General features: G+C 38.8%; 1 protein-coding gene across 2 annotated transcripts in view; it reads left to right on the top strand.

The window, feature by feature from the left end:
- Positions 1-27,893, top strand: part of MAPK10 (mitogen-activated protein kinase 10) — a 130,543-nt gene that overhangs the window by 31,714 nt on the left and 70,936 nt on the right. For both annotated transcript variants that reach the window (XM_061992265.1, XM_061992264.1), the window contains one exon: positions 23,462-23,533. In XM_061992265.1, the coding sequence (XP_061848249.1) occupies positions 23,462-23,533 (72 nt within the window). Of the gene's footprint in view, positions 1-23,461; positions 23,534-27,893 lie in introns of those variants that run through there.

Below are 27,893 nucleotides of genomic sequence, written 5' to 3'. Positions count from 1 at the left end.
GCAGCAAAAATGGGTCAATGTCTGGCTTTTACTGTGTGTTTGCATGCTACTGTGGCTATTTTGTTAGCATTGCACAAGATGGCTTGTTCTAAGCCTGTGGGCTCTATGTACTTAAGCTGAAATGATAGCACTCTGAACTAACAGTTCAATAGAAGAGTGATAAACCTATTCTGGTTTGCTTCCAGTTTTGCAATAGATAATGTGAGGTCTGACTGTAGACCTCATTCATAGTACAAGTTTGTGCTCTGCTGAGACTTGAAGGCATTTGGATTTAGTGTTCCAGATCCAGTATAAAACAGATAAAAGCTCCAAGCTATCAAACCTTTTCCTTTTCAAAGGGAGTTGGCTCTCACATCCGTATTCATCTGTCCCTAAATTTCACAATGTTCTCCTGTGTGATGCATACGATTGTAGCAATGCCAGGGTGCAGCCAGAATTTTAATGAAGGGGGATGTTTTGGTTTATTTTTAACTTTTTGATAAGCTCAAAAGCATCGAGAATGTGCATATCTGACAGTGGAAAAAAGGATAAGGACCCGTGCTTGAACTCTCTCAGAGAGGTTTTTAAATATCTTGCCATTTGATGTGCTTTATTCCACTGTAGAGGTAGGAAAGTTGTAGATTCATTTCTAGCATGAGTGATCTAACAAAATGCAGAGAAAAGTTGCTGTACTAAATCCAGGAAAGGTATTACAACGGCTTACTTTTAATTTGAGAAAAATAAGAAAAAAAATTGAGAAAAATGTTAACTGAATTATTCCTGTATACTGTAATAAATTCACAATAAATCTTTGCAATCCATTTATTTATGGAAAGGTTATCAAGCCAATTACAGTTGTTATTTTAGCCTGCCTACAGAAATTTTTATACTTGATTTTGCACAGCATGTAAAGAAAGAAGAATTTCTGAAAAACTTGGATATGTTTTTCGACTTCATGTCTCCACATTGCCAAAAGTGATTGTCCTTTCAGAGGTAGTGGTGTCTCTGTACTTTGCTTTGGGTAATAGTTACTCATGTGTCTAGTTTCTGAAGACATTTTTAATCCTCCTAATCTGTAACTGGCAATAACTGGATGTTGGTGTTTGATTCAAAGGCAGCGGTATCTTTTGACTGTTCATTCTGCAAGCTCCTTTGAATGTACATTGTTGGAAAAACAGTGTTGAACAGCACATCACAAAAGGTGGATGAAATAAAATAGTAGACTGCATACATTTACGACAATTACATACATTTTTTTGAGTAGCCATACAAAGACACATACTTGCAAGAACTGTTGCATATTAATATACTTGTGGACACCTGGTAATCTGAGTTTATCTTTACATGACTTACACTTATGCACTTGTGGTGCATATTGAACAGAATAGAGTAGATAAGTTTACATTTTATGAAGAAGCAAGTTTATTTTCCAAAAAATTGGGGATTCATCACCCACTCAGTGTGAAGACACCAACTAACACACAGGATGGAGGTATTTCCTTTTGTTACATGAATGTACCTGTCCCAAGACAGCACAGCCTGATCCAAAAACTGTTATTACTTATACACACAGTTTCTACATGTTCAATACATTAATACATATGCATTAATATTCCACTAAACAATTGGTCTGAATTTTTTTGTCTAGCATGTCAATTAGCACACATACCCACTTTGCCTTCTCTGCACTCTTCTTTTGGGTCTGGGGTATGAATTAGGTAGATGAGTCGTGATCTCCTCCTATCTCAATGACCTTCTACTGAGTTTCTTCATAGTTTGTCATAAGTGGCTCATTGCAGTCTTTCAACTTTACTTTCCATTAATCCTACCTAGGTTTCTGCTTTTGACATGTATATACAGTAATATACTGCTCAGTCATGATTTCCAGTGTTCCTAACAAAGTCAATCTCGTTTTTTTGATATTTCATCAAGTTTGGTGTGGTTTTTGTTTTTACATGCAACTACTCTATCAGGTATATGATGGTAAATTCACTGTTACTTCCTAAAATGTAATACCACGCGCTGCTCTGCTATTTTATTTATAGGATTGTCATTTCTTTTGGTCATACATTGCTGTTTCTGCTTATGTTGCTTGTGGACAGTTATTCGAGACAGTGTAATTGTTTTACTTAATGCTTTATTTCTTTGAAAGGAGGGTAGTGCACACTCATTTTGCAGGCCAGAGGAATCCCAGATGTAAACCTATTGAAAAGTGGAGCTACTTCATTTTTTTCATGGGTTTGAGGAATGAAAAGTAATCAACACATTGACCCATATGAGCTGAAATCTTTTCAGATGAAGGGCAAAAGATGGTTCTGGGTTTCTTTTTGGCAGTGGAACCTAATTGCCTGTGGGGTGTTTCTGAAAGCATTCCTTTGATAATTAATTTATATACATTTTGAGTGTGTATAGTCTGAGCTTGCTATTAAGATTCTAGCCAGAGTGAATTAGATATTTATTGGTTATTTCTATGGGATAAATAGGAACGTATTGTAAAACACACTGATGGCAGAGTATGAACTTCGATCCATTGTAGTATGTGGTTAGTAGTTCTGTTCTCTTTGGCTGGACAAGTACACAGTGACTGTAGGCACTGAACTAGAGTTGACAAGAAAAGAGAAACACATGGAATTAGCACAGTATTTGTGTGATCTAGGGTGAAATTTTCTCTAAACTTTGGCTCAGCATGACTGAAGCTAATCCTTAGTTAATGATGCAGAATTTTGTTTCAGTAGTAATTTTGCTCAGATTTATTGTAAGGAATCTTTTTCAAGACACGGAACCGTCTTGAACTGATGGCTACAAGTTGGTTACATAAGTATATGCCTACATCTGCCTTTCATTTGCAAAATGGATTTTTATCTCCATGTATTCATAAATCATGATTTGAAATCTCAAAAAATTATTGGGTCATTTTGATTTTAGATGGAGAATCTTTGTGTGTTCTTTTTCTTCTTTGGAGGCTGTTGACTGTGTTCTCTGTTGTCTTTCTGCAACTGTGAGGAACAAAAAGTTCTTTTAAATGAAAGTTAAAATTCTTAATCTAAACCTGAAGAAGAGTAGCAAATACCATTGGACTTTGTGACACCATAAAAATATTTTTCAGCACTAGCAATAATAGAGATAGGAAAAGTGAGCTGTAAGTCTGGTCATGTTGGGCAGTGTCTCATATCCTTTTTAGAACAGTACACACCTGAAGTTGGAAGATCCATGCTTTGCTATGGACTTACACAACTGAGTAAAACGTTTCTGTTACTGAGGATTATTTATAATGCCAACAAAATTCTGTACTGGTGGTGTTTGGTTTTAAAATTGCCCTTCTGTTACAGCTTTGAAATTTGTCCAGGAGAGACTTGTAGTAAATTTTGTGGGCTTCTGGTAGTCACATTCCTTTTCTTCTTTTTCTGTTCTTACCTTCCAACCAAAAGTAAATTCTTGCAAATTCAATTTCCATCCTGTCAGCAGTGACAGCTGCTTTATCTTCTGTTGATTGTTTATGTCTTTGAGAAGTTCTGCTTCAGAAATTGTCTTTTCCCAGTCATGGAAGTGCTCCTGCTGTGGAGCTGTACAGGACATTTTCTTTGTCTCTTCATTGAAATGTAGTCAGGACTAGGTCTGAATCCATTAAGATATCTTGGAAATGGAAATATCTTTTTGTGACTGGTTTAATGCACTTTTCTGATTGAGAATTGGAGGTATCCGTCTTGCTTTCAGGAAGATTTTAAACATCCAATTCATTATTGCTGATGGTGTTAATTTCATTTATACAACATCTCTTTCAACACGTGGACTGATAAACCGCATCCTGCTTAATGGTAGAAGAGAGATTTGTTTTTTATATCAGGATTGAGTAAGTATTGAACAGCACATGCCAGCTAGTCTAGAGAAGGATCTAATGATCTTTAACCATTTGAGTATTGCAGGTAGATTCTCTCTACCAAAGAAGCCCAATCCAAAAAAATCACAAACGTTTCACAATATGCTTAGTGTTTCACCTTCAAATATCAGTTTGACGACAAATGCTGACTGATTGTTTGAGTATGGAGCAATTCTACTAAATGAAATAGGCTTAACTTGTAAACTTCATTGAAGTAATGAAATTAGTCCCTTTCTGCATTACAGTAAATTTTTTCCTCTGGTAGTATATGACTGTTAGTTTTGGGAAAGTATGCTCTACTATTTGACAAATGAATGCATTTGTCATAGAAGAATGATTGCTTGTCACTCACCCTTTTGTGGCTGACTGGATTGTTCTATAATCATGTGGGAATTGTATCACACAAATGTGAATTTTTCTTTCAGTGTATCTTTGAGATAAGAGCTTCTGCTTAAAATAAAGCACCAGCATTCTCATTGAACGGCTTTCAGATATTATTTGGATTATACAGAGGAAAGGGAGCTAAAATTACAATAATACAATTTTTAAATGAGACATAGGCAAGTGATAAGAAAAATCTTTGTTTCTAAAGGCAGTGTCTGGTTTAGAGAGCGCAATCTCTCTTAAAGGCATAAAATCCCCAAAGAAGTGTAGGGGAGAGTAATTATTCTGAAACACGTCTCTGAATTAATAAAATTCTTAATTAGCAAAACACAGTGATATGTTTTTGATGAAACAAAACAGGGATTGCACTAGATGATGGGGGTTGGACTAGATGATCTCTAAAGGTCCCTTCCACCTCCTACCATTCTATGATTCTATGAAACCATTCTGCCTCTGAAGGAAAGAGATGTTTTAAGGTCTTACTCATTGTGGCGTGCTTCATTACTACCTTTCCTAAAGCCTATGAGATGTTAATGGATGTAGTGATTTCTTATACATGCCTACATCTGTTAAGTAAGAGCAGTATTATGTTAAAATGGTTATACTAGTCAACAGTAGAATTTCAAAGCCAGGAAGGTTATCTCTGTGACTGTAATTTGTTTGGGTTTTACATCCTTTGTACAAGCTGCAAAATAAACAAAATACTTCTTGTGTTGGATATTTCCTACAAATAGGGCATTGTACATTTCCGATGAGATAAACAGCCTGTCCCACTTGGACACTGTTGCAAGGTCTAAAATAAAACTTAAGTTCCTTGTATGGTGGATATCAATGTTATGAATTTTGGGCCTAGTTGAGCTCTATGCATTGGTTGTTTCACTCACTTTGCTATTGGTCTGTGATTCATCTCTGGCCCACATAAGCCAATGGTATTCTATTTCCAAATCTTCTACCAGTCCCTCATGAAGAATGTGTTGAGCAAATCTCAAGTTACTTCATGGAAGCTGAGCCTTTAAAATTCCTTGGGTAGTGTTAAGGGCCATCTGCATACAATGAAAATGTGCTACAGTAAGATGCTCTTTCAGCTGCCATGTGCTTCTGTCTTCCAGAGATGCTCTGGGAGCTCTCAGAGCAGGCACCCATCCCATGTTAAGCAGCAATTGATAGTCGTGATTACTTTTGAAGTGACACTGATAATTTAAAAACGGAACAAAACCAATACCCACACTGCAAACAAACCAATTGTAAACTGTTACTGGTTAATAGTCCATGTCTGGTGGGTTTTTGAAATGCAGGGATAAATGACCACGTGAGAACATTTACTTTCAGTGTTGCTGAACTCAATACAAATGTGGTGGAAAAGTGTTTTGGAGCCAGCAATCAAATCTTGTTGGCTATAGTGTCTTTGCTTGTTGTGGAGCAGATAAGAAAGCTTCTTGACTTAAATGACACAATGAGCTCTTCTGGTCTGGTTGATTAGATCTGTTTCATCAGATTATAGTTATTCAAATGCAGTGGTTGTTTAAAATTATATTTGGCAACTGACTCTGGAGTATGCTAAACATACAGAATCTTCCTTAACAGATAAAACTCTCAAAGTTTGAGGGCATATACTGGTCCATCATGAATGGGGTCATAACCCTGATTAACCTTTCTACCAGCAGTTTATTTGACGCAGAGTATTTCAATTTTCTGTGAATTCCAAGGCTAGCATTCTCTTGAGCACTGTTTGTTCTTTGTAAACAAGATCTTCTCCACTGAATGTAATGTAAATTGTATGTTCCTTTGTCATGAACATATGACAATATCTGTCAAAAATCATTACAATTGATCCTGCTGTTGAGCAGGAATATGGACTGCATAACTTGCTGGTGTCTCAGCAGTGTTTTCTATAGCTCTGTTACCAGGAGTATGAGAATTTAATTCAAAATGGTGAGAAAAGCATAAAATGATGTGTAAGGAAAAAGGCAAAAGGAAAAGTAATTAATTTTCTATTCTCGGTTTTGCACAATTTGTGACCCGGGCTTGCTCTTCTGCGATTCTACAGAAAGCAGAGTATGCTCCTGTATACTGTTTTTGAAGATATGAAGGCTCTTGAATGTACAAATGTTTCTCTGTTTTTAAGACACCTAATGATGTCTTAAAGGCCTTGAACAGCTGTTTGTTCCTTTTAAAGTTTATACCCAAAATCAGATGTGGCATAGGTACCACCTTTTGTCAAAGATTAAGGGCATACAAAGGTAAATAAAGGTGGTCTGAAGAGCATATTTTGTCAAATTGTCTGTAAAAGTGACTTAAACAGCCTTTAGAATAAGTTAATGGAAAATAAGTTAATGTAAAGCTGTTGGTTGAGATTACCCTCCAGTCCCCCATTCTCTAGATTATAAGACTTGCTACAATTATTTAGAACAGCAAGGCAAAAGAGAAAGTTTAAATATATAGTTGACAGGACCAAAAAAAGGTAAATTGGTAAACAGCTATTGTCATTTCATTAATCTGGTACAGATTAAAGTGTCTGTTAAACAGCAGGCACCAATATCAATTTTAATCTACTCTTTCCTCAACTGATATGCAGTTGATAAAGGTTTATTGATTGCCTTTCTTAGATTTTCTGCTCTTGAGTATTTCAACACTGATGTTTTGGGGCTTTAACTAACTTTTCCTCAGAAGATTTCTTTATTTTTCCAAATTAGGTAGTTTCTCTTCCCTGTAAGCCTACCATACTTTGCAGAAAGAAGATCCAAGATGTGAACTCTATTCTTGTATAATGGCACTATTAAGGAATAATGTATTGCCTTTTGAACTATTCTTTATACTCAAAGGCCCACAGCTACAGAAATATTATCTACCTGGAGCTGAACAAGATGTTGCAATCATTGACTATCACAGTGCATTACAGTAATCCCCCAGGCTTTTTTAATACTTAGGCTGCAAAGGATTTGAAAGAAAACAGCTAGCTTGATGAGAGAAAATGGATCACTCAATGTACCTTGCTTATGTTACCTGTGCTGTTTTGAATTGGAGCATGATAAAATGGAACAAGCGGTATCAAAATGAACTAACCATCCTGAATCAGACCCAGACTTCCCTAACTGTATATCTTCAACTTCTTTGACAGCTGTCTTCCACTTGGACAAAGGTGAAACTTTGCCAGGCCACATTTGTTGAGCAGGTCCCCAAGTTTGCAGCTCTCTCCAGGAGGATCTCAGAACAGTTACAAGGGCACCACCTGGACAAAATGTAAAGCTTCACTGTCAGACTATCTTATCCCTGGTAAGGTATCTGAGGTCACCTAATTACTGTTGGAAAAAAGCCCCAATAAAAAGGAAACTCCCTGCAAAAGAAGTGAACTACTATAGAGATGTTGCATGTTTGGAAAATGTTTGTATTGCACTGTGATTAATACATTGTGAAAATGCAAGCAAAGTATTAGAACGAGAATCAATACAGGATACGAAACACTTTCTAAAGATGTCTTGTTGTTTGTAGCTATTGTTTGTAGTCTGCTTCCTGTGAAGGAGAACTGAGTGTGACCAAAGAATTTGTGAAAAATGCCTGTGAGTCTTATGACAGAGGTTAATGAATCTTTGAAAAAACATTGAATGAATACATTTTGCATAATAGCTCTAACCTAGACAGGGTGTGAGTCAGGGTGTATTCTGTGGACCCATTGAACTGCATATCTTGAAGTTTCACCTCTAAATCACTTTGGTAATATTTTCCTTCTGTGAGCATGACTGTGAGCTGTGCATAAGTTTTATGCACATGTTTACCTCTGTGATCTAGAGGACATTGCATATGCTGATATTTCCTTTAGACTTGCATTTAAAGTTTTGCAAAATCAAGATCTCAATACACTTGCAATATTCTTCTCTGTGTAGAATGGATGAATAATATTATAATATGAATAGACTATAATAACTGTGTAAATGATAAAATAAAACATAGCTGTACTCAGTACAATGTGACTGTTCTTAGTTCATCTTCAAGTGCCTGTACGAATACTAAGAAGGACTAAAGATAGTTCTGAATGACATTCTGTGTTAAATTAATTTTCTAAGGAATGTTGAGAACAGCTGCAGAAAATCACAAAGCGTTCTTGTAGCTTACGTGTCTTATTTATTTATTTATTTTTGCTTGATGAGTGGTTTTTTTAACTTTGTAAATTGGTTAATTTTTTTGCTTGAATAAACATACCCAATTAAGTTAATGTTATAATGTTATAATGTCATGACTTAAACTTAGCTTCCTAAGTATTGGCCCTACTGGAGCTAAAACTGTTGACTATATGTTAAATGAATGCATGGGAAATAGGAATTAATGAGAATTTTTCATTAATGCTTCTCCAGTATGTGATTTTAAGAGAAACTACCATTAAACAATGCTTGGATTATGCTGGAAAGGAGATATTAATGCCGTTTCAGCTCTTCTGCCTGGCATCACTCTCAGCTCAGCCTGAGAACACTGGTGCAAAGTCTGTAGCAGGAATTAATTTTGTCAGAATCAGCCTTGTTATAATAACATTCATGCCTGTTCATACCCCTCTATGGGAGATTAGAGAAGAAACAGATTTTTCCTGTGTTGTAGAAAAGTTGATCACAGACCAAAATGCAAGCTGGACTCAACCTGTGATTATTAAGAGAATCCTGTTCTGTCTAGATGAGTACAAGAAAAACCTTTATTACCTTTTCACTTTGTGTCTAGTGAAATGTCACTCTATCACAGTTCTCTAACAGCTACCACAACAAGCAACAAGGGTCACTGAAATGGTGGAGCTGTCAATCTATGGCTAGTGGAGGAATAATCTAGGCTGAAGCATGCAGACTCCATGTCTCCCCAGAAGTAATTTCTTGTACATTTTTGGTAGGATGTACATGTTTAAAATTTTTTAAAATAATGAAAATAGTCCTCCTGTCTGGGACCATAGTTTTTTAGCCAGATGTACATGGCTTAAATTTCCAAGCACGTTTATAAAGTTTAGGTACAAGAAAGTACACTGAAGTTATCACCACACATCCCAGGAATTTTTTAAATGTGTTGAATATGTGCAAATTCTTTATGCTTTACATCTGAGGATAGATACTACAGTTCAGACCAGGAACATCTCCGATATGCTATGTTGGATGCTGAAATCATGACATACACAAACATGTAGATATTTAACATTTCTAGTCTGCCAAGCCTGTTCCATTCAATTTACAATTTTTCAGTGTTTCTTGAGGCGTAAAATTACATGGTCAGAATGTAACACTGTTCCCTGAATCTTCTTTTTCTTCAAAGACAGGAGCTTCAGCTATAAATTTTGTAATGTATCTGCTACCTGCAGATAAAATGTTGTTGTAAATTAGAGAGCCTGAAAGATTGTGAGAGGAAACAGAAATCAGACACAAATTTTGGACAGGACTGAGGTATAATCAGTCTAGTACATCACAACTCAGTAATCTGTTGAAGGATTCTCTCTTGTTTTGTCACAGAATGTGTTTCATTTAAATTTCAAAGCATAGGATATTAGCTCCTATGTGAGTAAAGGCAGCTGACTTAAAGGATTAATTCTGATGCTTTTTTATTGTGGAGATCTAACCCTGTAAGTGTAGTGGGTTTGTGTGGCCAGGTTTTGGAGGGGAAGGGTGGAGGGGTTACAAGGGTGGCTTATTTAAAAAAGAGCTGCTAGAAGCTTCTGCTGTAGCTGATAGGGCCAGAGCCAGTCAGCTCTAAGATGGACCCACTGCTGACGAAGACCTGGACAATTAGCAATGGAGGTAACATATCTGTGATTAATATATTTGACAAGGGGAAGAAGTTGCTGCTCAGATGCAAAACTGCAGCAGCAGCAGCAGAAGGGAGAAAAACATCTCCACAGACACCAAGGTCAGAGAAGAAGGAGGGGGAGGAAGTGCTTAGGCACTGGAAGAGAAATTCCCATGTGGCCTGTGGTGACCTCACCATGGTGAGGCACGCTCTGCCCCTGCAGCCCATGGAAGCCATGGTGGAGCAGAGATCCGCCTGGAGAGAACCCCATGCCAGAGTGGGTGGATGCCTGAAGGAGGCTGTGACCCTGTGGGAAGCCCACCCTGCAAGTTCCTGGCAGGGCCTGCAAATCCGTGGAGAGAGGAGGAGCCCACACCAGACCAGATTTGTTGTCAGCAGTTCATTCCTGAAGAATTGTTTCCTCCAAGGATGAGCCCCACACTGGGGTTGTGAAGAACTGTAGCCCGTGGGAAGGACCCATGTTGGAAAAGTTGGTGGAGGACTATTTAGTGCAGCAGTGGGAGGTGTGAGGAGGCCTCCCCCTGAGAGGAAGCAGCAGCAAAGCCCATCTGCAATAAACTGAGCATAACCCCCATTCTCTGTCTCCCTGAACTGCTCAGGGAGAGGAGATAGAAACTTGGGAAGAAGGGAGAGGTGAGGGACTGTGTTTTAAGATTCAGATTTTATTTCTCATTTCTCTACACTGTTTCAATTGTTTGTTACTGAAATCAAACCATTTCTCCCCAAGTTGAGTCTGTTTTGCCCATGACAGTAATCGCTGAGTGATCTTGCTGTCTTTTTCTACTCATCAGCCCTTTGTTATATTTCTTTCCTGTCCAGTTGAGGAGTGGGAGTGATAGAATGACTTAGTGGGCACCTAAACCAGGGTTAAATCACTACAGTAAGTTAGAGAAAAAGATTGGAGTTGTCCCAGTTGAGGAGTGGGAGTGATAGAATGACTTAGTGGGCACCTAAACCAGGGTTAAATCACTACAGTAAGTTAGAGAAACAGATTGGAGTTGTGAGGAGACCAGAACAGCATTTTTCCTGATATTCTGCTGTGGTCAAGGTATAGCACTTACGGTGATTGAATTCCAGATAGGGAAAGCACCTGAATCATTTTATTTACATTGTATTGTTGCATATACATATAGATAGATATTTATAGAAAATCAGTAAAGGTATAAAAATATCTGTCTTCAATTTGAGCCTGTTTTGTGTATATTACAGTTTAAAAGTTTTTATAACTTTGTATCTTAGCAGTTTTCTACTGCAGTGAGTTTTTTGGACTCATTAAACGTCCTAGAGGATATCTGTTAGCACATTCAAATTAATTCATGAACACTTTAACTACTAAAATTTGGTTTTCTCTCTATTTCTAGCTCCTGACAAATTACACTTTAAATAAAAATTATTTAAAGTTGAAGGACAAACAGATATGCTTTATTCCAGTACTAAAAAAAGCTAAAACTTTCAGTTTGCATGGTAATGATTGGCAGCCTGCTTGGCAATGTCTGCAAAGCCAAAGTTTACCCTGAGACACTGTAGGACAAGAGCTTTCTCAGGATAAACTTTTGATCCAGGTTTTGGTGATGGTTAGCAGACACCTACAGATAGCCTTCACTGGAATGGCAATGGTTCACTGTGGTATCTTTCAGGTGTGCTCTATTGTAATGCAGGCAGGGTGAAAACCATAGTCTTGCTGCTCACAGAAGGGTTTGTTAGGTAAGAACAAATGGCAGCTGAAGATGAAGTTTAGAACAAGTAAAAAGCAATGCTTAGCCAGACCAAGCATCTCACAGTAACCACAGTGGATGCTTCTTATTTGTCATTGTAAATATTGTGAAATACCATTCTATTAAAGATATTGTGATAAAATAGTCACACTCTAATAAAAGGAGTTTTTCCCCAGTGTCATCATCTTAAATATCTCTGGCATAGAGTTAAAATTTGTCATGGTTTGGCCCAGCTAGCACAGCACACCACAACAGTCTCTCGCTCAGTGACCCCCATTCACCCCCACCCTTGTTAGGATGGCTGAGGCCCCAGCGAAATGGGATTAAAAAGATAAGCAACATTGTTGTGGATTAAGACAAGGGCTGGGAGGGCTCGCTGCCAATTACAATTCTGGGCAAAACAGAGTCCAGTACTCGACTTAGAGAGGAAAGTAGGAAAGTTTATTCTACAAGACACAGAATGGAATAAAAGCAAAAAGGGAGTAGGATGATGAGAAAATTGCAACCAGCACTTTAAGATCTCCCTCCCCCATCCCTCCTTTCTTCCCGGGCCCAGCTCACTGCTCCCAATATCTCTACCTCCTCCCTCCTCAACAGCTCAGGGAGGTAGGGAAAGGAGAATGTGGTCAGTCTCACAGATGGGCTCTACCGCTTCTCTCTTCTCAGACGAGGACGACTCCTGGCATTCTTCCCCTGCTCCAACACCAGGTCCCTCCCCCAGGATACAGTCCTTAATGAACTTCTCTGGTGTGGATTACTCCCAACAACTGTGGCTTCTGCCGATACAGGGTCCCTCACATGAGACACGGTCCTTGGTGAATATCTCTGGTGTGGATTCTTTGCCACAGTTGCAGTTTCTGCAGTTATAGGGTCCCTCTCTCAGGGCAAGGCCACTTCTGGGCATAAGTTTAATGAGCTGCTTTGTCGTGGGTTCCTCTCCACAGTTACAGCTGTGAATATTGGGTCCCTTCCTTGGGACATGGCCTGCTCTGGCCATAGTGATAAAGGGTCCCTCCTTCAGGACACAGCCTCTTCCGGCCAGAGTTTTAAAGAAGAAAATCACTACCCCTTGCTCGGGGTCTGCAATGAAGTTGTTGGGTCCCCTCCAAGGACACAGCCTTCTCCGGCCATAGCCACTGTCCCTGGCTTGGGGCCTTTAATGAAGTGAATTGTTGCCCCTGGTCTGGGGCCAGCTTTAGCAAAATGAGTCTCTGCCCCGATATGGAGTCATTAGCAAAATGAGTCTCTACCGCTGATGCGGGGTCTTTAAAGAAATGAAAATAAATCTCAGCTTCACTACTTCTCTCCATAGAATGCAGGGGAGTCTCTGCTACAGCACACCTCCTCCTCTCTTTCATCACTGACCTTGGAGTCTGCATGGTTGTTTCTCTCACTGTTCCTACTCCTTGCACCACCACCAGCCAGAAGAAAAAGAAGGGGCAGAAGAAGAAGATGGAGGAAGAAGCCTCCTCTTCTGGCTTCTTCTTAAAAAGTGATCGTGGAGGCATCTTATTGGCTAAGCCCCAGAAGTGGGTCTGGCTCAGAGCTGGGGAGAGTTGCGAGCAACTTCTTCCAGGAGCCATCTTTATAGCCCCTTCCCCCTTACCAGAAAAGGCTGTCATGTCAAACCATGACAAAACTCTGCTTTTAATCAGAATTGTTATTGGTGGTCAGTTCAGGCCAAAGAAGCAAAAAGTCCCTTTACTCTCAGTCCCAGCAAAACCAAAAAACCCAGGCATCAGAAAAATGGTCTGTCTAGGTTATTTTTTTTTTAAATCTAGTATTGTAATATACTTCTTCTGAGATCAGGATCTAGAGTAAGATTTTATTTTTTTGAGAGTTTTTTAAGGCTGCAATTTGTATGTTGGTAGTTTTAGGTACTTAAATAGCACAAAAATTCTAAGCTTTCCTATTTGCTATGTCCTGATGAGCAGAGTATTGAGGTCAAAGAGAATTGGGGATAACTGATAAAAGATGGGTTGGTTGTTTTGTGGGTTTTTTTTGAGGGGGGGATGTTTTTATAGCCACACTTACAAGTACTTTAAGGGCTCATTGTGCTTCAGAAATGTCATGTTCCTTTTCTTATTTCCCACTATCAGGCACAAATTTCTGCCCAGCCCAACTTCAGACTCCCAAACACTCAAAAGAATATGGAGTCTGGTTTTATCCATGCATCCATTTGATTTCACATCAAAACCCAGAAATATATCCTAGAAAAAAAACCAAAACAAAGCATGTTGAAATGTTAAAAAAAATAATCAAACAAACAAACAAAACAAACAAACCCCCTTTAGATGTTACATCAGTTTAACTCGGTGTTACACTCAAGGGCTTGGATTCAAAAATGACATACAAAAAAAGAGAAAGTACTTGACTGCACAAGCAAAATTGGACTTTTTTCCTCTGTTTCTGAGGCAACTGTGAGAAGGAGGGGTTTCAGGGAAACTCAGTCTTCCTTAACTTTTGTTTGTTTAGGAGTTTGACCTTTCTTACTGTGGTAGTTTGACCTTGGCTGGATGCCAGGTGCCCACCACACCGCTCTATCCCCCACCTCCTCAGCAAGCCAGGGAAGAGGAGAAAATAAGATGGGAGTCTTGTGGGTTGAGATAAAAGCAGTTTAATAAAGAAACAGCAAAGCCCCATGTGAGGGAAGCAAAGCAAAAGCAGAAAAAGCTGTTACTCTCTACTTCCCATCAGCAGTGATGTCCAGCCACCTCCCAAGAAGCAGGGCTTCGGTACGCGTAGCGGTTGCTTTTGGAAGGCCAGAAATGAATCTTGCCTCCTCTTCCTGCTCCTCTCCCCCAGTTTATATTACTGAGCTGACGTCATATGGTATGGAATCTCTCCCCAGTCAGCCTGGGTCAGCCACCCTGGCCGTGGTCCCCCCCAAGATTGCCCACAGCCACTGGCGAAGGCGGGGGAAGAAATGCTGGAGGGACCGCCCCGATGCTGTGAGAGTAGCAGTCACAACATTGGTATCAACAGTAAGCACAGCACCACAAGAGCTGCTGCGGAAAATCACCACCATCCCAAACCCACTACACTTACTTCTATTAGCTTTCAGTGGTGCTCTCAGTAGATGGATTAAAACCAGACACCCAGGCTACTATTCCTGACTGACATGTCGGGGTTTTTTTTGTTGCTGTCTGTCACATGTATGTGGAAAATCTTTTGAGATCTCTTGTAAACCTGTGTTGTAAAATATCTAGCTCCTACTTTTGCTTAGTGCATTACACTTTGGAGGAGGGAGAGGAAGTCCAAAAGGTGGGGAGGTTTTATAATCAGGTAGAGTATCACTGCATGTGTCTCATTGATTTGCTGAAAAAGCAGTAAACAGTCAATTACCTATTAAATACACGAACTGTGTACATTATTGCAAAGGGTTTATGTATTGTAGGGTATGGAAAGTGTGCTCTAATTTGTAGTCTACAGGAAGCTGGAAACCATGTGAAGCAAATTTCTCATCTAAATTGAGATTTTTCTCATGGGAAATGAGTCATTTTTCAGTGGAGCACCTTCATGACATTCACTGTATGTTGCAGTAGCTCATGCTGACACTTTGAAATGAAATCAATCATATATCTCACAGAAGAATAATTCCTTGCAAATGATGTCAGGTCAGTTGTATTTAAGTTGATTTGTTTTAAATGCAGCTTCTATTGGAACTGGAAATAATATCAGAAAATACTTAGGGACAGTCTGGGCATCTGTTTTTGTTGAAAAAGCGAGGATCAAACTTATTTATGGTATGGGAAATCAGTGTCCTTTTGTTCATTTTTTCAGGATGGCATTGAAAAGTAGGCAGCTGAGCTATCTCCTATTGCTTGTCTTCTGGACACGTGGCCTTTACGAGGCTTAAGTGAACAAGAAACCATGGAATTTCTGACCTTCTGGAAATGGGAACAGAGAAAGAGTCAGTCTGTCTTAATATTCTCTATCAAGGGAGTAATGGCAATGGTTCAAGTGCAGGCACAAAAGCATACCTCTAACTAGTGTCATCATGGCAACATCAGCCACTTGCCTCAGAGAAGGGCAGGTACCTCAATGTAAGCAGCCTGTGGACAAGATTGAGGCCACAGACTGCCAGCTGAGCCACACCAGTAACTGATGTAGTGGACACAGCAGGCAGTTGCTTCAGAGGAAGTATATGCTGACTTTAAACTCTCTAGTTGCAATTCCAATTGAAGATTAGGGACAACAGCATAAAGCTGTGTGCAGACCAACCAACCAGATACATATTCACGATTTTTTTTCCTGAATGTTTGCAAAAACTACTAATAGGTTTAGTAACTAGCTTGTGGTATTTTCTAGGTAGGTACTGAATGGTGGTTGTTGTCATTTCCTAGCTGGAGTGCAGAGTAGAAATAACTAAGCACAAGGGTAAGTGCCAAGATGAGGGTAAAATAAGGAGGGAAATGGCAAGAATATGATAACTATGAATGAAATAGTATTGGTGCATATTAAGTGATGAATGCTTTTAATTCCTAGAACTTTAAACTTTCATACACTGTTTCATATATTCACATCCATTATAAATTAGGTACAATCATTTATGGAAGTTCATTTTAGTTTATTGCTTAATTCATGTTTCAGTATTTTTTCAATTGGTCTTCAGATAACTTTCTTTGGAAATGCATTATTGCATTTTATGAAATTACCTAGAATCTACACCTCTTCTGACATATTATATATCTTTTCATATTTCTAATAGTTTCTCTCTATTTCCTGCTGGCTGGATACCTTCCTAAAGCTGCCTGAAATTCCACCCTCAGGAAAATGGCCATGATATTCATTGCTTTTCAAAGAAGAAAAATAATGATTTTGTTCATAGACTAGTGGAAAGATTTTGAGGAAATTTATGAATTCACATCTTTTGTCCACCTTGGGATTGAAATAAATTATCTTAAAGTATTCATCTAGACTAGTGTTGTTCTGCAGATAAAAACTTAATATAGGTTTCCTCTTGCACTGCCTCAATTTGGTAAACCAGTTTTGTATAATGTGAGCAAAAACGCTACACTTGCCCTTACGAAGAAGCAGCACAATATAGTATTTTCAAGATGATGATGAAGCCGCAACCTGTAAACAGGTCAGTTTTGTTGTGTCTGTTTTGCCAGGTTTACATGCTGGAAAGGTCATTGTATTATTTTTCTAATGTATTTCTAATTATCTGCTGGAGTTTTCCTGGAACGTGAAAATTTTCTCTTCTTTAGATGAACATGTGCTTTATGCACACATGTAAGTGGTATGATTATTATTATTATTGCTGTGTAGTACTGATCTTATCTTGGCATGTGTGTGTGATGCTTTTAAAATATGTAGTGTTTATACTCACTAGGCTTGTAGTCTAACTGTAATGAGTATTTGGAAAATGAGATAATGGCTTATAGGGGTTAGAATTAATCATGTGTGAAGGGCTGGACAAAATAAAGGCTATTTACATTACTATTTTGTTGTAAGCCTAACAAAAGCTTGGCACTATGGACATCAGAAGCTGTTCAAGCTATGGCAAAGCTTTGATAACTGAGTCACAGCTGAGGAAGCCAAAAACGTTAGAAGGTTTGCAGCATTTTGGAAAAATATCTAAGAAGGTGCTAAATGGAAGAGATTGAGAATTACACTTGAGCTTTGATTTAGGCAGTCAAAAGTAAGATAAGATTGTGTTCTTGTACTTTTAAAATTTTTTAGTAAAAGTAATTCATGTGAAATACCTATTTTCCCTGATCATGGCAACGTGCCACTTTGTGGTAGTCATCTGGGATCTTCCAGTTCAAACTCTTTCAAAGTAATACAAATGTTCATCATTTAAGTTCATTTTTAGTCTTCCTCTCTCTCTTGATTCCTGCAATTGCTTGCCACAGAGGAGTTCTGGCAATAAACACATTCTCAAAGATACTCAGCTTGCTCTTGCTAGTATATACCATACCTTATTAATAGCAGTGTTTTGGGGAGAAAAGTCTTCAATCCATCTGGTGTTCCCATATAAATGAAACTTATTCCTGTACAGCTCTAAGCCTCCTTGACTTACTGGATCAGATACCCATGTTTGTTGTTTTTCACCCCAAGAAGGCCATTGGCATCCTGAATGCATCAAGAAGAGTGTGTCCAACAGGTGTCCAGTTCTGTGTCCAGCGCCCTCCCTGGGCAGCCTGTGCCAAGGCTCCCTCACCTGAACAGCAACAAAGTTTCTTGTCATGTTCAAATGGATCTTCCTGTGTTCCAACTTGTGACAGTTACTCCTTGTCCTGTCACTGGGCGCTACAAGAAAAAAAGATTTGCCTCATCCTCATGACACCCACACTTTAGGTATTTATAAGGATTGATAAGGTCCCTCTCAGTCTTCTCCAGGCTAAACAGCCCAGATCTCTCTGTCTTTCCCCGTAAGAGAGATGCTCCACTGCCCTCAGCTGTCCTAACTGTGCTCCATCCTAGCTTCTTGTGCACTCCCAGCCCTCTCGCTGGCAGGACAGCGGGAGAAGCAGAAAAGGCCTTGATGCTGTGCAAGCACTGCTCAGCAGTGACAAAAACGTCTCTGTTTTATCAACAGTTTTCAGCACAAATTCAAAACACAGCCCTATACCACCTATGAAGATGCAAATGAACTCTGTCCCTGGCAAAAACAGGATACTTGTTTGCACGATTGTGTTATAGGTTGTTGTCTTACAGTAGGCAAGTAGTAAGTGTTTTTGCTGTGCTCAGCTCTTTTGTTTTCATCATTTTTTGGTGACATTAGTAGCCATGATCTTGCACAATTATCAGTGGAGGTACATCCTGTGCAAATTTACAGCTGCTTTCAACACCAAAGTTTAATTTATTGCCTCTAGGAAGTGGCTAGATTTTATTTTCTCCTTGAATTTACATTAGAGGATGAAGATATTCAGCTACTAATGAAAAGATGACATGAGAGATTCCGACAAGGTCATCATAAACTTTGACTAACCTGCTGCAGCATTCCACAGGAGCAAGTTCTTTCTCTCACAGTACTTGTTTGTAAAAGTAAGTATTATTTAGATATGTTCCTATGCGACCTGATCTAGGTGAACCTAGGTTGGACTAGATGATCTCTAAAGATCCCTTCCAACCCCTACCATTCTATGATTCTATGATTGTATGTGATCTCTTGGACTGTTATAACTTGGACATTTGCACCAGGTATTGTTAAGTATGGAAATCTGACTCATAATAATAGACTTGGGAATACATGCAGGTAGCAAGGCCAGACTTCTTCCCTTCTTCCATGTGCGAACTGTGATCATTAGGAAAAGCTGCTTATCAGTCCTCGATCTTTCCAGTTTGAATGCTCTTTTTCCTTTTGTATCTATTCACTTTGGAAACCTTTTTAGTACTAATCAATTTTTTTTTGTTTACCAATCTCTTTTGTCTTGTAGCATCTCAATTTTAGAGCTGCTTGCATGATTTTAGTGATTTTTACATGCCATCACTAACCATCGCAGTGAAATATGATCTGTTTCTGCTGGGACTTAAATCTTAATAATTACACCATTACTTTCCATAGTTATTCCAAGAATAATTAAAATGAGACCACAGACACAGGAGAAAAACACTCTTTCTCAGTAGAAGCACTGTCCTCGTCTATTATTATTATGAATCCAATTATAAACTTCAGTTTATATTTATCCTCTGTCAGGTCTTGAAGCTTCTTGCTAATGAGTGGGTCCTATTGAAGCTGATATTAAAAATGCCCTGTTACTGCAGTGCTCTAAATTAGATGGGGGGGGGAGGGGAAAAGAGTTCTATAAAATATTGCAGATAAGCCTCTTGATCTGGCATGCTCAAGAAAACAAAGTGCACATATGAAAAGTCATAGGTGTCTAGGGATCAGAAATTACCATTTTCTTCTGGTAAACTTTTTCAAGTGGTATGACTTTGGTCAAGTCTTCATTATTTCATACATTCAGGATACAAAGATGCTACGTGGAAAGATGCAATATGCTGACAATATTGTGCAATTTCTTTATTGATCTCCTTGTTGTTTATACAAAACTAAATTCTGGTAAAGGTAAAACAGAATTGCAGAGGTAGTATCAGCTTCAGTGAACCAATAAACTACTGTAATTAAAGTCTATAGGAGAAGGAATTCCATAACTGAAAATGCATGAAATGATTCAAACACCTTTTCAAAACAGGGAGCATTAATAATTAATAAATGTTACTCTTTGAACATTAGCATTTTTCAGTAAGGTTTAAGTGACAGTTAAATTGATAAATCGCCCTCTGTCAGTGATGTGGGACAGGATTTTTTTTTAACTTTAAATGAATGTTCTATTTCATTAATTTTTTCATGCTTTGGATCTTTCTATTCATGAATGAAATAAAATCAGGCAGCAATAAATACCTTAACTGGCCTTTAATGGGATAAGTATAGAACTACATACCTGTGAAAACAGCAATCACATTCACTGTTTCTATTGTGCATATATGATATATTTAGATGGTAATACCAAACAAGCGGAAATGCTGGATTTGGCACATTATATGTATACACAGTTTCTTTCTCTTATTGAGATTATCACACTTGATGGGATTGGGAATAGATTGTAATATATTATTCTTGTGTGTCCTGTGATTCTGTTAAAACCTTGCAGTTTGCAGCCATGCTGTGCCAGGTATAAATCTAGTGATGTTTTAGATACAAGTAGTTCTATCTATGATATCTTCAGCTGCCTTTTGATTTCCATTTAAATTGAAACTCATTGAAATTTTCCATTTAAATTGAAACCTTTTTTTTTCCACACTTTTTTAAAAATTAGAATTTGAAGGATTTGTTTCCAATTTGTTTTATTGTAGGAAATGTAAATACCTCTCAGAGTTAGTCTCAGATGTGTGGGAGATTATGAGAACAGCACTGGGGCTAGTTTCATACTTGGTTAATCTGTACTGCAGTAACACTGGCTTAAATACATGTCAAACAGATGATTTAGTTTTTCTCATCAAGAAACCCTTGACTGGTGTACTTGAAACAGACGATTTTGCTGTGGAGTGGGATGAGGAGTCCGGCCTGTCTAAGCTGTGATGAAGAGAGCAGTATTGCAGCAGGACAACTGGATCCTTATCTGTCTGAATTAAAAAGTTATATAGAACTTTCCTGAGGCTCCCCATTTGTCTTCCAAATTGTCACAAATAAAGCTTTAAATATGCTTTGACAGGCCAAGGCAATATCCATTGGGCATGAGTAATTTGCCTGTTGATTCAGAGATATAGGGATGAGAAACCATCATGGAGATATTTTCTGAAAAGAAAGTGACTGTGATGCTCTCTCCAGACAAGTGAGCTTGTTAAGTGTCAGCTAAAGTAACAGATTAGAGACAACACAGTGCATGCAAGTGCTGAGACTCTCTTCAGATGAATGCAGCAACAGTTCAGGGCACTCAGACTCAAAGTTTACACTTATTTGGCCTAAGGCAAACGCAAACTCTCCATTTGCGATCCAGAAACCAGTTATGTGAACCATCATGAAGTCTGGGAAGGGAAACAAGACTCCCTAGGCTAGAAGACTGGTTTGCCCAGATATTCACTGGTATGAACATTATACAGAGGAAGGAATTCAGAGAAAGAGGAAGGAATTCAAGGACAAACAGAAGGATTTACTGTGAGAGACTATGTTTGGGAACTACAGTTACTAACAGTTTTCTAGTCTGCTTTTTTTACTGTCATTGTGTAGTTTCCTCTCTGTTCTTAGTAATTATACTAATAGTGTTGATTTAATCCTTTCAGTCTTCAAAGAGCTGTTCAAATAATGAGATAATCCTCCTGACTCCTGGAGAAAAAGATAAACATTATTAAAAGTAAACAGTCCTTCTCCAGAGAAGAGAGATTTGGTAGTAACACTGAGGAGAAGGGGGAGTTCATGGCTGAAATTGAGGCACGTCATTAGCCCACATTCTATTTGGAAGAGTAACTATAGAAAAGAGGAAGGAAGAAGAGGATGATGAAGCACCAGGCCAGATAGAAGCCAAGCCTCAGTGGTGTCTTCATAAGCAGCAGGTCACTGGCTATGCCATTGGACAGTTAGAAGATTTTCTTACTCTTGCCTTCATGTCTATTTTCTGACTCCTGTTTTAGTGCCTCCTAGTTTTGTTTTGACTGAAAGTAGATTGTGTATTTGTTGATGAGACTTCAATATTTTTACAGATTCTGCCAATTTTGTGTGCCAGCTTATGCCCGTTTCCCCTAGTCCTATCACTGGAGACAACGCTACCCCATCCCTCTGATATAAACCTTTCAGATACTTATGTTAATGAGATTCCCCCCTCAGTCTTCTCCTCTCCAGCCTGAACAGCCCTAGATCCCACAGCCTTTCCACATAGAAGAGTGGCCCTGCACTGTACTTTCTAGAACTTCATTGTCCCTCTTGTGCAGGGGAGCCGAGACCTGGGTACAGTACTCCAGATGAGGCCTCACCAGAGCAGAGTAGAGGAGGAGAATTTACCTTTACCTGCTGGCCACCCACACTCAATGCACTCCAGGATGCCACTGACCTTCTTGGCCACGAGGGCATAACGTTTCCCCATGTTTAATTTGTCATCCACCAGAACTCCCAGGTCTCTGTCCACAGAGATTTTAATTATACTGTTGTAAGTTTGGGGATTTTTTTAAGCGGAGTCATGTAGAAAAATCAATGTGCTCCAAAGTCTTAAAACATAGTTACCTATTTCGGTTTTTTCTCATTGATATCTCATGCTAGAATGCAGCTAGGAAAATATTGTTTAGTCACAATTGAATGTGGTACTATAGAATTAAGTTAAAACAGCTAGTAACACACTATTCTAGCATATGACTCCCTTGGCCAATATCAGATACCTGTTTAATAATGTAAAAATAGGGTGATCATATAGTGGCAGGCTGTGGCTTAGGGTTGTCTTGTGTCAGAGGTGGTATTTTTGAGATTAATAGCCGTCAGCAGATTCCTTCTTCTGTGAATTTTTCTAATCCTACTAAGACTTACAGTGACTTCCAACATCCTCAGAAAGGTAAACCAGGAAGTTTCACAGCCTGGTGGAACGGTGCATGAAGAATTCTCTCCTACTATTAATTTTGAATCTGTTGTTTGATAATTTGATGACGCATACTTATTTTATTTTAAAAAACAACAAAGAGTGTTTTCCTTTTCACATATCGATATGATACTGATTTTATGGATCTCCAGTGTATCTCCACTCAGTCCTCTTGAAAGTTAAAAAAATTCTGTGTGGTTGTGTCATGTAAGGAAACTATTTTCTGTAACCTTTTCAGCTGTAAAACCTTAAGACAAGAACCAGAACTCCATGGAATAGTCATGAAGTGGTTATGCCATGAATTTATATGGTAGTACAATCAATCTTTCCATTTCTATAACCTTCCTAATAATTATCAGCTTAGGACTTTTTTTTTTTTCCCTCCCCATAGTAATAACTGTCACCCATTCCCACATTTAGAACATTACTGACCTGATTTTTAATTTTGTTGTTGTAGGAATGTGCAAGTGACATGATAGACTTTGAGGTAATGGCATCAGTTACTGTGAAATTTTGCAGACGTAACCAAGTCATATTTGAGATCATAATCTTAACAAGCATCAGAAATTATTTAGAGCCTATATAGAGTTCAGTATTCTGAATTCTGTTGTTCATGAGCTGGACAGCAACTCAGTCTGTGTATATAATCCAAATGTAGATAGAACCACATGTTACGTCAGCAGACATACAAACCTTCTACACTTACTTTTCTTTAATTGCAGGTATTTATGAACCGCCATTTCTTGTATTATTGTGGTGAACCTACTCTGGATGTGAAGATTGCCTTTTGTCAGGTGTGTGTTCCTTACAGGTAAAACAAGGTACAGTATATACTTGTACTTCATTTTTGCAGTTCATGCCATAATAAAAGAAAAAAACAAAAGTGCATTTCAACAGCTTACTGCCTAAAAATGGTTATAAGAATGAGAGTAAATAAAAAAAAAATAGAAGAAAAAGAAAAATTACTTTTCTATTAGTTTTGAAGGTTTTTTTCTAGTTTACTCGTAATGATTTTTAATGTTGTTTTGCAATAATGTCACTTAATGTTCAGAGATTTTTTTTTAGGTAAAATTAATAGCAGAGTTTGCAAACATAAAAAATGTCTGTGCATCCACTAAACTTCATGATGAATGAAACTACATAATTGTGTGGCACAGATGCTTTCAGAGAAATATACAAATTAAAACTTTTATCATAGCCTCTGTTTTTATGAGACAGAGCCTTTCACATTGTAGCCTGTGACTACAATATTCTGTCTCTTATTCTGTCTTTAGTGGGAGTGGTATCTGTCTTGTCTCCAGTTGGACACTATGTGCTGTGCAGATTCTGGAGTTATGAGACTGAACTATAGCCAATTCTGTATTCCTAAATTACCCTTGAAATTGTTTGATCACAATGCTTGGATGTCTACAAGACTGAAACTAACTTTGTCATGGAAAGAAAAAAACCTGATTTGTCCAGTCTTTGTTTCTCTTGGTTAGCTTCAGTTAGTTAACGTTATGTATATATATATATATGCATGTCACAAATCTTTGTGCATGTTTTTCCATAATGAAGGAAAGATGCCATTTTGAATAACTTCTGAACATTGTTTTGTGTTTGAATTCAGTCTCTTTGTAGTTTTTTGGGTGAGATGGGATACCAGTAATTTTTTTTTGAAGGGTAAGAACAATGCTGCATTCTTAGAAATGTAATTATGATAAACTTTTCCCTTTACAGCACTTACATGGTTCATTTAAGTGAAAGTACAGTTCTAGAAAAGAAAGGGCAATTATTCATATGTAAGCATTTAACACAAAACAGCAAAAGGTATTAAGTGTTTTGGTTTGTGTTTTTAACTCAGAAGTATTAAATATTTGTTCTACTGAGAGGATTGACTCTATACTTAGTAAATCACAAAATCACAAAATATCAAGGGCTGGAAGGGACCTCAAAAAATGAGACCACTCCTCTGTCTACTCCAAGTTAAAGAGCCCCAACTCCCTCAGGCTTTCATCACAAGGGAGATGCTCCACTCCCTTGATCATTTTGGTGGCCCTGCACTGAACTCTTTCCAGCAGCTCCCTGTCCTTCTTGAACTGAGGGGCCCAGAACTGGACACAATATTCCAGATGCAGTCTCATGAAGACAGAGTAGAGGGGGAGGAGAATATCTCTCAACCTACTGCCCACACTCCTTCCCACATCCTGCCCACAGGATGCCATTGGCCTTCTTGGCCACGAGGGCACATTGTTCACGTCATCCTGCTGTCCACCAGCACCCTCAGGTCCCTTTCCCTTACACTACTCTCTAACAGTTCATTCCCCAGCCTATACTGTTACATGGGATTATTCTTTCCCAGATGCAAGATTCTACATTTGCCCTTGTTGAATTTCATTAGATTTCTCTCTGCCCAACCATCCAGCCTGTCCAGGTGTCATTGGATGGCAGCACAGCCTTCTGGACTGTCAGCCACTCCCATCACTTTAATATCGTCAGCAAACTTGCTGACAGTGTCCTTTGTTCCTTCAGCAAGATCGTTAATGAATATATTGAACAGTACTAGTTGCAGCACCGACCCCTGAGAGATTCCACTAGATACAGGCCTGCAACTAGACTCTGCCCATTGAAGGCTCTCTGCCTTCTTCCCTTCAACCAGTTAACAATCCACCTCACTACCTGATAATCCAGGCCACACTTTCTCAGTTTTACTGCAAGGATGCTGTGGGAAATAGTGTCAAATGCTTTACTGAAGACAAGAGAAACCACATCCACTGGACTACCACCATCTGTGCACCTGGTTACGTCCTGCCTGGGAGGAGGCAATTTAGCACATGACCAGGAAACTGTTTGGCGTGTCCAAAAAGCTCAAGATCTTCTTACTCAGCTTGGAGCAAACTTCATACTGAATCAGCCTAAGTAAATCTTCGTGTTGATTTTTTCTATCAAAGCTCTGTATGGGGCACAGTTTTTATGTGAATAGACTTTGAGAATAATGTTAATCTAAAAAGAAAAAACAAATCCATAAAAAAATGAAACAGTCACAGAATCACAGAATCTCAAGGGCTGGAAAGGACCTCAAAAGATCATCTAGTCCAACTGCCCTGCCAGAGCAGGACCACCTCGAGTAGGTCACACAGGAACTCATCTAGGTGGGTTTTGAATGTCCCCAGAGAAGGAGACTCCACAACCCACCTGGGCAGTCTGTTCCAGTGCTCTGTCGCTCAGTCTTTACTTTTCCTACTCACAGTTGGGAGCGCATTGTTGTAATAGCAGTCTCTGTAACACAGAGGACTGCTGCTTGTCAGGACACTTGTATGTTCTGACCAGGTCTTACTGGTTTTGATCTTCTGCATCTCATTGATCAACATCACTTGAATAGATGCAGAAATTACTCAAATATTTGTACACAGTAATTATCCATACAACTGAGGTACTACAGAATGTTGCTTCTGAGCTGTTTTAATTTCCTTTTAAGAAATTCCTGGATTTAAAATAACCACTGCTGAAACTTCAGTAGTTCAGAAATCCCACTCTAAGCAGCGTCGGATTCTTTCCTGATACCAGCAGTTCACAGGGTCAGTCTAATTTAAAACTGAATAATTTTGATGTGCATAGGATTAAAAATGTAGTTAAAAGATATCTTTTCCCATCTTTTCTGGGAAGGAACAACCCCATGCACCAGTACAGGCTGGGGATTCAACTGCTGAAGAGCAGTTCTGCAGAGAGAGACCTGAGAGTCCTGATTGATAATAAACTAAATATGAGCCAGCAATGTGCCCTTGTGGCCAAGAAGGCCAAAGGCATCCTGGGATGCATCAAGAAGAGTGTGGCCAGCAGGTGGAGGGAGGTTCTTCTCCCTCTCCACTCTGCCCTGGTGAGGCATCATCAGGAGTACTGCATCCAGTTCTGGGCTCCTCAGCTCAAGAGGGACAGGGAAGTGCTGGAGAGAGTCCAGCGCAGGGCCACCAAGATGATCAAGGGTATAGAACATCTTTCATACGAGGAAAGGCTGTGGGAACTGGGGCTGTTTAGTCTGGAGAAGAGGAGATTGAGGGGTGATCTTATTAACATTTATAAATATCTAAAGGGTGGGTGTTAGGAGGTTGGGACATCCCTTTTTTCTATAGTAGATAGTAACAGGACAAGGAGTAATGGAATGAAGTTGGAACACAAAAAGTTCCACTTAAACATAAGAAAAAACTATTTCACCATGAGAGTGATGGAGCAGTGGAACAGGCTGCCCGGAGGGGTTGTGGAGTCTCCTTCCTTGGAGATCTTCAAGACCCACCTGGACATGTTCCTATGCAACCTGATCTAGGTGAACCTGCTTCTGCAGGGTGGTTGGACTAAGTGATCTCTAAAGGTCCCTTCCAACCCCTGCGATTCTGTGATTCTATGATTCTATGTAGCTCCATGCCACATGATGAACTGTTGAGGGAGTGAGGATGCAAATAAGTTATGGTAGACCTGGCTCACCCAAGCCTTAACACAGTCATCTGGCTTGTTTAAAAAAATCACTGTATCTGTACTTCCAGAGGAACTGACCACAAGTCATGCTCACTAAGGAATGCAATTTTTATGCTGACGCTTTATGTAAAATTGGTTTCAGTGTAATGGATGTTAATTCTGCATATTATCCACATTATTCTGATAGTGACACCAGAAAATAACACTATGGGAATGTGAGATGGGAGATGTGATTATTTTCTGTCTGTCAGGAGCCTGTTATTAAAATAAAGCCTCTTTCAGAGTCATTTGACTGTGTATAAACTTGAATTTAGCAGTGTTAATGTCCATAAATCTCTCACTTTCTCTGTTTGGGGAAAAAAAAAAACCAAAAGAAAAACCCAGACCTTGTGCTATGTCTTAGTAGTAAGTAAATCTAAGAGTTCTAATTGCTCTTCTGAAATGAGATTTTCTGTTTGAATGAACAGTTACATTTATTAAACTGTTTCAAAGTCTCTTAATGATTTGATTAGAATTAACTGACACTGACAACTGTCCTTCCAGTGAGAGAGTGGACAGAAAAAGAATATTAATCTTCCTAAGGCAAACCTGAAAATCCAAGTTCTCAATAAGGTCAGTTATATATTTCTAATGACCATATTTGTGGAAGACTGGAATGATGTCCTTTTAAATTGAAAAAAACATTATATTCTCCAAACTCTTTCC

This window comes from Colius striatus, chromosome 3 (assembly GCF_028858725.1).
Source record: "Colius striatus isolate bColStr4 chromosome 3, bColStr4.1.hap1, whole genome shotgun sequence".
NCBI lineage: Eukaryota > Metazoa > Chordata > Aves > Coliiformes > Coliidae > Colius > Colius striatus.
Note: the sequence above shows the minus strand (reverse complement) of the source record. Positions and strands in the feature narration are given on the sequence as shown.